At 38.3% G+C, this 11,876-nt stretch overlaps 1 protein-coding gene across 2 annotated transcripts; it reads right to left on the reverse strand.

The window, feature by feature from the left end:
- Window positions 1-2,774: 2,774 nt before the first annotated feature.
- Window positions 2,775-10,413, reverse strand: tsnax (translin-associated factor X). 2 transcript variants are annotated; one of them, XM_051421265.1, is made up of 6 exons: window positions 10,316-10,413; window positions 8,693-8,782; window positions 8,458-8,572; window positions 7,988-8,118; window positions 4,005-4,126; window positions 2,775-3,387 (listed from the first exon to the last, which is right to left on the reverse strand). In XM_051421265.1, the coding sequence occupies exons 1-6, from the start codon at window positions 10,371-10,373 to the stop codon at window positions 3,010-3,012; spliced, it is 894 nt and encodes a 297-aa protein (XP_051277225.1). In that variant the 5' UTR covers window positions 10,374-10,413; the 3' UTR covers window positions 2,775-3,009. The 2 variants fall into 2 exon arrangements, with proteins under 2 accessions (XP_051277225.1, XP_051277235.1); XM_051421275.1 differs by having other exon boundaries at window positions 10,036-10,381.
- Between the last annotated feature and the right edge of the window lie 1,463 nt (window positions 10,414-11,876).

The following is an 11,876-nucleotide window of genomic DNA, read 5'->3' on the forward strand; positions in this document are numbered from 1 at the left end:
CACAATTGTATTTTCTAAACTTAATAAATAAACATATATTTAGACACATACAGTATGTCCCTGACTATCCAGGTGTTATTCTGGCCATAAAATAAGTAGGTCAAAAGGTTGTTTGTGCACAAAACTGCACCAAAAAAATGTTATTTTTGCATATTTTTAGACACCCCAAACACATCCTGGTGTAAGCACAAAAGTGTTCCCTTTGTTGATGCAGTGGGGGGAATGAATGAGAAGAGACCCCACACAGAGCTGGCTCTTTTCATCCTCCCTCCCACACATCGGAATGGTCCTTTCATTCAGCTCGGCTGGCTGATGGACAAGACTCAGTGATGAAGAGCTCAATTCAGCCGACACCACAACAACAATAACAACGACAGAGAGCAGCCTTTACTTAGATAGGCCACACACTATAATCCACTGCCATGCATGTGCTGTAGAGTGAGGTCAGCTGTCCGGTATTAAAGATTAGAGGAACCTAATGTCTCTGGACAACAACTCATGACTCATGAAACAACTCAGTGTTTCCTCGTGCTTAATAATTAACACTGGTGGCCTCCAGCAGAGGCTTCTTTATCTCTCTATGTCTACAGACATATTGTCACTTAAACAAGAATAAAATGTATGAACCTTTAATTATTTTTAATATTAATTATTCCTTCTATGTCTGCTATGTCACTGGAGTGAATGTGCCACCATGACTGTATTCCTCATGCATCCAAAGCTGTGCTTCACAGATAGTGTACCCAGCTTTCACCAGTAGATGTCAGTCTTCACACAGATTTAGGTATGGGGTTTACTTCCACACACAGCTTTCATTTAGTTACTTGTAAATATTATAGTGGTTTGTTTGGTTGTCTGAGTTAACTATCCCCTTTACATTAATCCTGCTAATATGTTAACTTTGACCTTCAGAAGAGATCATTTGCTGCAAATATCTGGTTAAAACAAAAGTGTTTTGTTTTTCATTTGTTTGAGAGATTTTATTGCAATAACCTGATGCACGCTCTTGTTGCAGCTCCCGACCGACTGCTACAACTCAATTGTGATTTAACCTCTCTAGGTCATAAGAAATTCTTATTATATTATTATTATTCTAATACAGTTAAATACACTGTTGTCTCTCACCTGCTACATAGAAAGTGATGTTTTATATTCCTACTTTGTTGGAAAACAACATGAAAACTTGACAATACAGAACCTTACTAAGACAAGAAGGATGATTTCACTTATTTAAATACAACTTTACATATATACAGTATGTAATACCAAATCTATGCATTCATTGATTGAATTGCTTAATTGATTTACACACCAAACAAAAACAAAACAGCAAAACCAGTTTTCTTTCTGTCTCTCAGACCCCCCCCCTAAATAAAACTCAGAAACCCCTTATACATGTGTGAAAGACAGCTCTGTTGTTTGATTAAATTAGATCTCGTCTAAATTGGAGATTAGTGGTTTCCAGCCTGTGGGACACCAAAGCTTCACAGGGGCTCACAAGAGGGTGACAAAAAAACATATTTTTTTAACTAATTTTCATCAATTTCTGTGAAGAAAACTAAATAAATTTGTTCTTTATAGAGTTTGGATTATTGTGAGGCTAAACAGCCTCAACCGGCATTAGAAAAGTATTAAGCTAACAGAATAATGGCCAAGTGTCAGGGAGAAGTAAACACTGAATTGGTCAAAATAGAAACCTGTTAATTACGTATGATTGTTAAAAATAAAGAAAATACATAACACAATCAGGGAATTGTATAAAAGAACAAACTTCCTGCAGTTATTGCGTCCACTATTTGGGTTCATTGTACAGTTTATCAGTTGTTCTGTACTGTTACTGTTATGTGCTGAATATAAAATGAAATAGCCATAAAAGATGTCGTCAGTTTACTCAATAACAGAGAAAAACACTGTCATAGCAGACAGCATTCAGGTTGTCCTTTGGTAGTACTGATATCGACCAACAGGTGGCAGATTTCTATTACATTCAAACCCTCAAATCACATAAAGAACATAACGGAATTAAATCAGAGATTATCTCATTTGTGGCTATACAAATCAGTTAGCCAACAAAATACCAAATGTCTTACATTTTCTACACAAAGTAGAACTGATCAGAAGCAAACATTTGACCCTAAAGCTGCAGACGAGGCTGTCAGAGAGGAGAAACTGCAGACTGTGAAGCACAACAGCTGCTATAGGACAGAAAACCAACAGAGGCAGTGTTGTTGTTTTGGTTCGAACGATCACACTCACAAGTAACCATTCCTCTTAAAATAAATCGTTTCCTCAAACAGGAATAAGAGCCCCCTGTTATTGACTATAGATTACGCAGACGTTACTCTGTGACCATCCACGAGCACAGCTGAACTGTTTCTCACTGCCTCAAACATCCATCTGGAGAGCAATAATTGACACCATCAGGTGATCAGGGATCAGCAATATAATATCAGTTCTCTGCCAGGGATTTGTCTCAGCGCGCTCCAGAAGCTTATTTTGAATTAATGTCGCGGTGAGGATTGTTTAAAGATGGTAGGATGAGGAGGCAAGGGGTTGTGTGTGGGTGTGTGTGCCAGCAGGCCTACCAGAGAATAGGCACGTACAATGTACAAAGGTCACATGTTCCTCCTCCACACAGTGTGCAGTGAGTGCAGGCAGCCAATGGTTTTACCTTAGATTATCTGTGCGTGATAGAGAGAGGGAGGGAAGGGCAGAGAGAGGAAAATAAAATAAACACACACACACTATCAAAGCAGCTTAAAAAGACTCGCATGGCATATTTGGCACAGAACTTTTATTCATGCAAAACAAGTGAAGTCATCAGATCTTTATCAAAGAAAAAAAAACTGTCTATTGTTAATTTGTTTTTATTACAACAATAACAAACAGCATGAAACATTTTAAACATCTGTCAAATTCCATTAAAAATTCAGACAACCATCAAACTGGAGAAAAAAACTCAAAGCAGACAATGACACCCTAGGGAACATAACGTAAACTGTGCAGGAATTAAACCACTCCTTCCTCCGGGTCGAGGAGCGTGGTCCTACTGGAGAACACGTCGGCCAGCATGTGTTTGGGGATCTCTGAGCCTCGGACACGCAGGGCGTAGCACGCGTCCTCCACTTTGCCCAGGCTCTGTCGCAGTGTGTGCAGCTTCTTGGACACCTCGTACGGGCCCGTGTTCCCGATGTAGGAGAAACCGTCGTGGATCTGCCGCAGGAACTGGCTCAGCTGGAACGGCGTGTCGATGTCGCCGTTGCCCACGCTGCTGATGCACATCCGCATCAGCTCTCCGGTCAGGTCGGCCACGCCGAGCAGGTAGTCCGAGGGGGTCACATGGAAGGTCAGGACCTGAGCTCCCAGCGGCAGGGCTTCGTCCGAGCCCTGGGGTGAAAACAGGATGAGAAAGAAAAGAAAAATCACACATGAATGTCAACAAAAGACACAGATTTTGAGCACTTTTGGGACAGACTGTGCACAGAAACCCTCTGGGCACAGGATATATACAGAAGACTGATGGTGGCAACAGTGTTTACAAGATGTGATTGTTGTTGTGCAGCTGTGCTTGTAGTAAAAGCCCACAAATAAGCAAAGTCCAATTTTCCTCAAGCTTTTACCAAAACATATTGAGATTCAAGCAATTTTGTGTGCATCAACAGGCGCCCATCATCTTTGACAATAACAGGCAGAGTGCCTAAAATGACATAATGACACATAATGCTTATAAATGTGGGACATAGTAACTCTCATTGTTGCCTTTGTGTGCGATTACCACTGCTTTAAGAGGAAAATATGCTTAATTGCTTTCTTGCTGAGAGTTAGATGATGATATTGATACAACTCTCATGTCTGCACGGTGAATACAAAGCCACAGATTTTACTGTGTTAAGTGAATTTCCCCAAAAAATCAAACTATTCATTTAAATATTGTTAAATTTGTCTATGAAAAATGGAGAACATTATAGAAGATGACAAAAAAAAAAAGTCTTCTTTAACTTTACCTTCGGATCGACCTTCTCTGTTCTCATGAACACCAGTCTGGCGTTGATTTCCTCCAGGCTGATAAGGCTGCGGTGACGGATATAGTGCAGGAAAGAGACGGCCTCCACATACTCCTGGATCCCTAATGCATGAAATTACATAGAAATTGATCACCACAAGACATTGGGAAGCACAAATCCAAATGTTCCACTGCTCTAGCTGTAGAATATAAATATGATTTGGGGATTGTGCCTTTATTTTCTCCATTTATTTGCATTTGTGATTTACCAAAAAATACTACTATTACTGGAAAGAAGGTCAACTATGTATCAAATGAGCACAGCACGCAGAGTGTGTATAAACACTACATGGTATCTGCTCGGTTTAGATCACAGATGTAGATAATGATTCACATAAAACCTGTTTCCTGTCGCTGTCTTTTGATTTAACAACAGTGGCCGTTTTTTGTGGCGGGCTGAGATGACCCCTCATTTGTTTTCTGGCCCTGTGTAAACAACAATCAAATAATCACAGGACGGAAGACTTTGTGTCTGAAGTTTACTTTTGGAGCGGCAATTGAACTTCAAAGGGCCTCCTATCTCCACGTAGCTAACCACAGCGTGCTACAGAGAAACGGGAGGAGAACACGGTTCATCTCCACTTCACTGGAAATTACTTTCACTGCTCCCGTTTGTTTTTTAGTCCAAACTGCAGCAGTGTTTACATGCACCAGAGCTGCACTGCATTCACAATAGTTGGCACAGGAGAGAAATATTACAGCTTGCATACACATTTTTCCAAAAATCAAATAAAGTGGTAATATATTATTCACTTTTAACCTTGATTTGACTTTCATAGTGTATGAATTATTAAAAAGTCACCTGAAAAAATATGTTTAGACCCATAGTTTGGTTATTTCAGATGAGGGATTTCTGTAGTTTCATCGCGTGGATCATGTTTACATTCTTACAATCTGTGAGCTGTTCACAGCTTTCCTGTGCTATTTTCAGCCCGGAGGGGAGAAGTGCGTTTTCTCCTTAAGCGAACATCACTGCACTCGTGGTAAACAGAGCGAGGTATGTTATATCTGGTGCTGTGAACACATAAAGCAGCCTACATTTGGAAAATGTTTGCTTGGACACGCTATCACATGTTTAAGCAAATGTTTCATATTCTAATTGAACAGCACTAAATGATTCATTAGTCATTTGAGTCATTTAAATTGCAGCGTAAGGGTGGTGTAAGTGCTTAGTATTGTTCAAATTTAGACGATCTGTCTATAACTTACTGTTCTGTGTAAATGAAAGGCCTCATAAGCATCCAAATTAACTGTTTAATACCGTTAAACAACTGCACCTGTCAGACTGATGAGAGCTTTTAAACTCTTCTATTCTGATTATTGTTAATTTAGTCAGGAATATTTAATGTTATAGGATAAAAATAAATATGTTTACATTTTCAGGGGCTTTAAACTCACTGTTTATTACAGGGACCATATCTTATTCTCATGTATTAAGTACTAGTAGTCATACAAATAAGACCCAGATTTTTCATAACCTTTATCAAAACAAACACAAAAAAAACAACATCCAAACATCTAAATATTGCCAGTGGCCCCGCAGCTGTGACACTGGCTTAGAGAGAATTCAACAAAATCCGAGGCGGACAGGATATGACATGAAAAGGTTACACAGGCTTTGAGGCAGGCAGGCGGAGTTCAGTTCCTGAGTTTACTGCCAGGAGCTGTTCGTGTTATTTACTCTGAAACAGCAGTCACCTTTGGTCACTGAGACCCAGAAAAAAAACAAAATATTACTGGAGATGATGTCGAAACAATGACTCAAGGAAAACCAGCTGGAAATTAGAGCGCTTTTACTGGCACGGCAGCTGGAAAAGTCGAAGGCCGTGAGTGCGTAAAGCCTGGATCAGTAGTTTTAATGGGTTTAATCAGAAAATTCAACAAACACGTATGCATGTCCATGGATGATTTACAGATGAATTGAGCTTAATGTTTGACCACAGAGCGGTTCACCTGGTTGCAGGTGAACCCTGGGAAATTCCCCACCAGTTTGTGCTTGTGTTTGCACTGTCACATAGCTTCTGGCTGGGTCAAACTAAAGAGCTTATCAAAGAGCCGCTCTGCCCTGTTATCAGCTGCAATTATGTTCAGATTTAGCCCACAATATCTTTAATGGTCCTTATATAAAAAGTGCAGACCCATTACACATGCCTGGAGACTTCACGTCCAGCCAACATTATCTGGAGAGCCCGTGCAGCGAGCCCAGTCTCAATCTAATAAAGACGATAAAAATGGAAAAAAAATGAAGCGTCTAATTGGTGGGAACTGCCACTGGTCACGTCGCGGAGGATGCAGCGGTGATTCCTGAGTGACCACAATCTAAAAATGACTTCCCCAGCTGCTAGATAACAGCCAACCCCTCGCTCTCAGCAATGTTTTCCTCCAAACTCTGCAGACATTTTGGCTACACTGACAAAAACTGATATTGATACTACTGGGATAACAAGTTTATCAGAGGGTGTGTCTATCAAATCCAGGCGTGTATCAAAGTCACGCTCTCACACTATCAGCGACTTTACAATAAATCTAAAGCAAAAATAGGAAGATTGAGGCGATAGCAGCACAGCAAAGATCATTTCTAGAGAAAGCTCCAGTGTAATTACATTTTTAACTGCAACATTTTGCTGGAGTTTGTTTCACAATTCAGGATTATATTATTATACAGAAAGAAATTAAGATTTAATTGCGGGGCAGGTTGATTCCAGTGGAAATAACTATGCATTACTCAGAAGATAAATAAAATGAGAATTACTATATAATATTGAAATACAGATTAAGGGAGAAAAGGATATATTTGTCTGCAGCTTTGTAGGTACACAAAGCTGCATATGTAATAATCTATATGAGCATATATTGAAATATATTCATCTGGGTAGGTACGTTGTATTTTATATTATTATAATATACAATACAATTCTTCTGCTTCTTTATACAGTAGAAAGAAATTACCCTTTAAAGTTAATTCATACATCTCTTATGTTACAAAAGCAGACTATAAACTTGACTATCAACAATAGCAATCAATAATATAGTTCAATTAATTACATATATTGTGTAGTTTCTGTCCCTTTAATCAAACGCTAACAAGACTAAGAGGCACTGTGGTGCTTTGAGCTGAATTCTTATGTATAATGATTGACAGAGTTTTTGTTCTTTGAAAGCCAAAGTAGTTGTAAAGTTTTTTAATGAACATTACTAGAAAGAGTCAGAACTGTTGTTCTTTCTTACCCTCAGGTGTGTAAAACTACAGGTTTTGTAATGTTTCACCAACTTTCCATCAATTTCTTTACCATAATAAAGCCTTCGTTGAATGAATCGGTAGCTATCAACACGTAACTACAGCACGTCTTAATCCAAGAATACCCACCAAGAATATTCTTGTTTCTCATTAACTGGATATAAACCTCAAATATTTTCATGTTTATTCAACCAGTATGACTGAGCTGAGTATATCAAACCATGTTTAAAGTTTAGTTAAATGCAAACACAGTCAGTTGGATATTCAATGGCGTATGAGATTGATTCAATGATTACACTTAATTAAGTCACACAATTTGATTAAGTCAGTACTATTTTGAATGTTATAAAGGATCACGATGTAATCTAGATCTCTAAGGTGTTTAATGTAATAAATCAGGATCATTAAAACAGACCTATTTTTAAGCTGGAAGAAAATACAGCTTGACACAAATTCTCTGATATCTACAGTAACATTTTTTACAGGCACTGATCTGGGAAATTAAAAGTGTCCAATTTGTAATTAAATGCCTCTTACTTTGCTTAATGAATGAACCAAAGACAAAAGATTTTCTGAGTTTGCTTCTTTATACTGATGGATATCTTTGAATAACTATTTTCCTGAACCTCTAATGCAACTACTTACAGTTCATTTACAGGAAAAAAAAAAGGTCTCCATAAACTGACCTGCGGTGAAAGCTCTGTGAAACTGATAGATGTCCTCTCCTCTGAGCTCTTCAGCAATTAGACCGATCTTCTGTCGGACTGCATCCAGTTTCACGTCTGCCTCATTCAGAATATCCTCTGCATTTGGCACACTTCCGATCCAGAGACGACAAACAGAATACGAGTTAGAAACAACTTAAACATTACCCTTAAAATCCTCTCTAAAAGTCTACAACTTCCCTTCTTCAGCATTTACGCCACAAGAACAAGTATTGGGTACTTCCAGATAAGTACTAGCATTACTAGTAGTTACCATAAAGGGGTATAAGAGTAGTATTATGATTACAAGCACAAGTACATGAGCACAGTATCAGACAGTGTATTCCTAATAAAAACTGAAGCCAGTGTAATAACATGTAAATCTTGAAGTTAAGCAGCTGAATAAAATTAAGAAATCTCATTCTTCCCAAACCAAAGTGCACAGATTATACCTGGTCACTCTGTGTAGAAGAAAAATTGTCCTCTTGCTCTCGATGGTGACGTCTCGACTGATCTTAACAAGCCGCTCATACTTGTCGTGTTTGGTGTCGAGCTCCTGCTGGAAGACTTTAAAACATAAAACAGACATTTAAGGTTACAGGTTTGAATGCAGACGTCTGAACACTGATGACATACAGCAACCGTGTGGGTGACAAAATGTCATTAAAGTGCTGAGGATGTAGTTACCTTTGAACACAGCGATGATGGGGGAGGATGGGTTGGCGCTCGCGTCACGATCCTGCACTGCATCAGCATTTTTCCGGGGACATCCTTCACCTGACGGAGGCAGAAAAGGTCTGGTGATACCGCAGTTTGTGTTATAATAAACACCTCTGGTTAATGTCATTTTCTCTTAAACTGGGTTAGTCAAATCCAACGATTCTGCACATGATGATTTAATTGTTTATCCTGATGTCATTGAGATTATTATGACTTCGGTTTGACTTATATTTATTGGAAAGTCTGTGTTACAAAGAGTGGATATTGAGCTTGAAAGGCATTGACGTTTACACAGATAGGAAACTAACAAAAGACGCTCTAGAGAAGTGTTTTGGGAATTGTAGGATTTGGCTTTTTTTGGGGGGGGCTTTACCTATTTTAGAGACTAAAAATCAGGATAGTTTGGCCTCTGCTAGATTTGAGTCTAAACACTTATAATAATTGGCCAAAAAAAATCAAAAACACCCAAATAAACAACAATCCAGCTCCTCCAATACGTATTTCCCAATTTTCTGAAACAGTAAAGTGACTGCTGGTCAGACAAATCAAGCTATATTATATATATTAAGGAGCTGAGCACGCTGGTGAAGAAGGCCAGCTCGGTGGTGGGGATGGAGCTGGACAGCGTGGAGGAGAGAGGGAAGCTGAGGCAGCTCAGGAGGACCGAACCAGCCGACAGCCTCAAAGCGCTTTGGAGGATCAATAAAGGAACATCTTATCTTATGAAAACATGAGGGACATCCTGAGAACACTTTTAAAGATCTTCTGAATCATGTTTTAAATAAAGCATGCTCCTGTTGTGCTTAATGTGCCAGCTTTGTCCCTGGGTTATTTATTTATTCTATTTCTATTTATTTAATATACTGTATATATTTATCTTTGTCAGTCATGTTGTCTTTATGTTTTGGTAAATTATTTTTATTGTATATGTATATCTGATGAGTTCTTATTTCGTATTTAATTTATGTTTTCAATCCACTTTAGTTTCTATGAGTTCCTATAAGGATTTACTTGTTTCAGTCTAGTTTTTATTGCTTGTTTTTATTAATATATATTTAGGGTTATTCAGAATAGGCATTAAAATACAAACATGTAAACCTCCCAGTCTCAACAAACATCTGCACCAAAACCTCCTCACGCTTGTTGTGTCGACACATTTCAACCCTTCCTGTGACTTTCTATTTTATTAATAATTATTATTTATGTTATAGTTTGATAAACACACAGCTAGCTGAGTGATAGCAGCGAACAATACAACCTGTAAAGGAAACGCTGTGAGTCTTCGTTGAGTCTCAAAAACTCGGACTTACCTTCTCGTTTATTCATGCCTTCACTGTTTACTTCACAATCCACTGTGTTTAACAATTAAATATTAAAACTACACTTAAATTAAACTCGGTCGGGATTATAATCTGAGCCGCCGCCGACCAAATGTAACGACGGCAGAGTAACGTTAACTTACTTTAGGGGTTAAAGGTCAACAGACTGAAACACAGCTGCGTTTACACCTGAAAGTCAACATCTGTAAATAATAATAAACTCACTGGATAAAGTCTAAATGTCGCGCAAAGCGAAAGAGATCGTGTTTACTTGTTTTTAATGACAGGCATTCGTCTGGTCCTCGCTCGTCGCGGGGCTTTTGCGCCATTTACACGCGTAGCAGGACGTGGCGAGCGGTGCATCATGGGAGATGTAGGAACATAACGTAATGTGTTTTATTACAGCAGTTTCCCAATTTACTGGTTTTATTTGTTGATTTATGTATATATATGTTCTAAAATAATTAAAATCAGTCACAAATGATTGTAGAAACCGGACAGAAATGTTTATTTTAAGAGCTCATCCTGGAATATAACTAATTCACCTCAATATTTCTACTTGTGGTTGATTTATTTTTTCATTTTAGTGTCATGCATGGTTGATGCATTGTTGTACATACTGCATCTACTTCCAGGCACAATCCTGTGTTTAATCTATTGAGTGGGGAGTGACAAAGGCCCGCCCTTGCAACAAAAACACTTTCTGTTTCAAGTGAAAAACCCAAACTGAGCAACCCCTCATCTCCAGACTGCCATCCCAGATTGGCCTCAGTGTCATTTGCTGCTATTAAAGTATGTTTCATCCAACCTTTCTTGATCAGATTACTCGCTCCTCTCCAGTAACCCCTCCTCCAGGGACTCCTGCAGACTGTGTACGTGCCACACGACGGGTGCCAACTTGAGCTTTGCCTCTGCACAGCACACTCCCTGTCATTGAATCACCCGCGCCACTCACTCGCAATGAAGAGTGATATACCCCACTAATATAAACATAATGACATATCCACCCGAACACAAGTTTATGTTTCATAAAAACCAAAACAAAACACATCGCAGTATGCATTCCGATAGTTGCTTTAAACTCCCCTCCACCGCAGTTATGAACTCTATAAACCGACCGATGAATGACTAATTAGAAACCTTGAAAGCACCAACATCTTTATGCAAAATATTCTTTTGTTGTGTGAGAGGAATTTCACACATGCAAGCCAGGAATGAGGGCATAACACACTGACGGTGACGTAGAGTGGTGGTGCCTTCAGGTGCTCCTTTCAAGCTCCGACATTCGAGGCTTCAAACCTGCTGGGGTTTTCCAATGGTTTGTGTTATGGAGTTATTGTCACAACATTTTTGATTCTCTTAAAAACACATGACATAATTGTTTCCTGCAACAAATGTATGCAGTTTGGATCATATTTAAATAAAAAAAAAAACTTTATTGTTCCATCTTGGTATTAGAGATTAATACACACAGACTCTGGATGAGGTAGAAAAGGCAGAAAGTATGTTTTGTAAAATGTAGATTTACTACATCGGCAAATCCAGATTGTAAAACACTTAATTACAAGTGAAAGCACTGCATTCAAAAGTTTAAAAAGTATTAGTAGATGTATTATCATTATAGTATAGTAACGTATAATTACTTTAATATATATTTTATATAATACTCAGAATGCAGGATATTGCCTTTTAGATTGTATAATTATAATATATACAATTAATATTTATTATTATTGTGAATTATTCTGATGCATTACTGTGTAAGAAGCATTGTAATGAGCTAATTGTATATATTTTAATACTGTTTGGTAATCTATAACTATTAATCAGAA

The sequence above is a fragment of the Dicentrarchus labrax genome, unplaced genomic scaffold (assembly GCF_905237075.1).
Source record: "Dicentrarchus labrax unplaced genomic scaffold, dlabrax2021, whole genome shotgun sequence".
Classification (NCBI taxonomy): domain Eukaryota; kingdom Metazoa; phylum Chordata; class Actinopteri; family Moronidae; genus Dicentrarchus; species Dicentrarchus labrax.

Bases quoted from the DNA above. Each gene is read 5' to 3' on its own strand.
- tsnax (XM_051421265.1), bottom strand. From the start codon at position 10,373: ATGGCGCAAAAGCCCCGCGACGAGCGAGGACCAGACGAATGCCTGTCA. The intron at 8,119-8,457 runs GTATAATCTGTG...CTGGATCGGAAG, and splicing joins CTTCTACACAGAGTGACCAG to TGTGCCAAATGCAGAGGATA. The intron at 3,388-4,004 runs GTAAAGTTAAAG...TTTTCACCCCAG, and splicing joins CAGAGAAGGTCGATCCGAAG to GGCTCGGACGAAGCCCTGCC.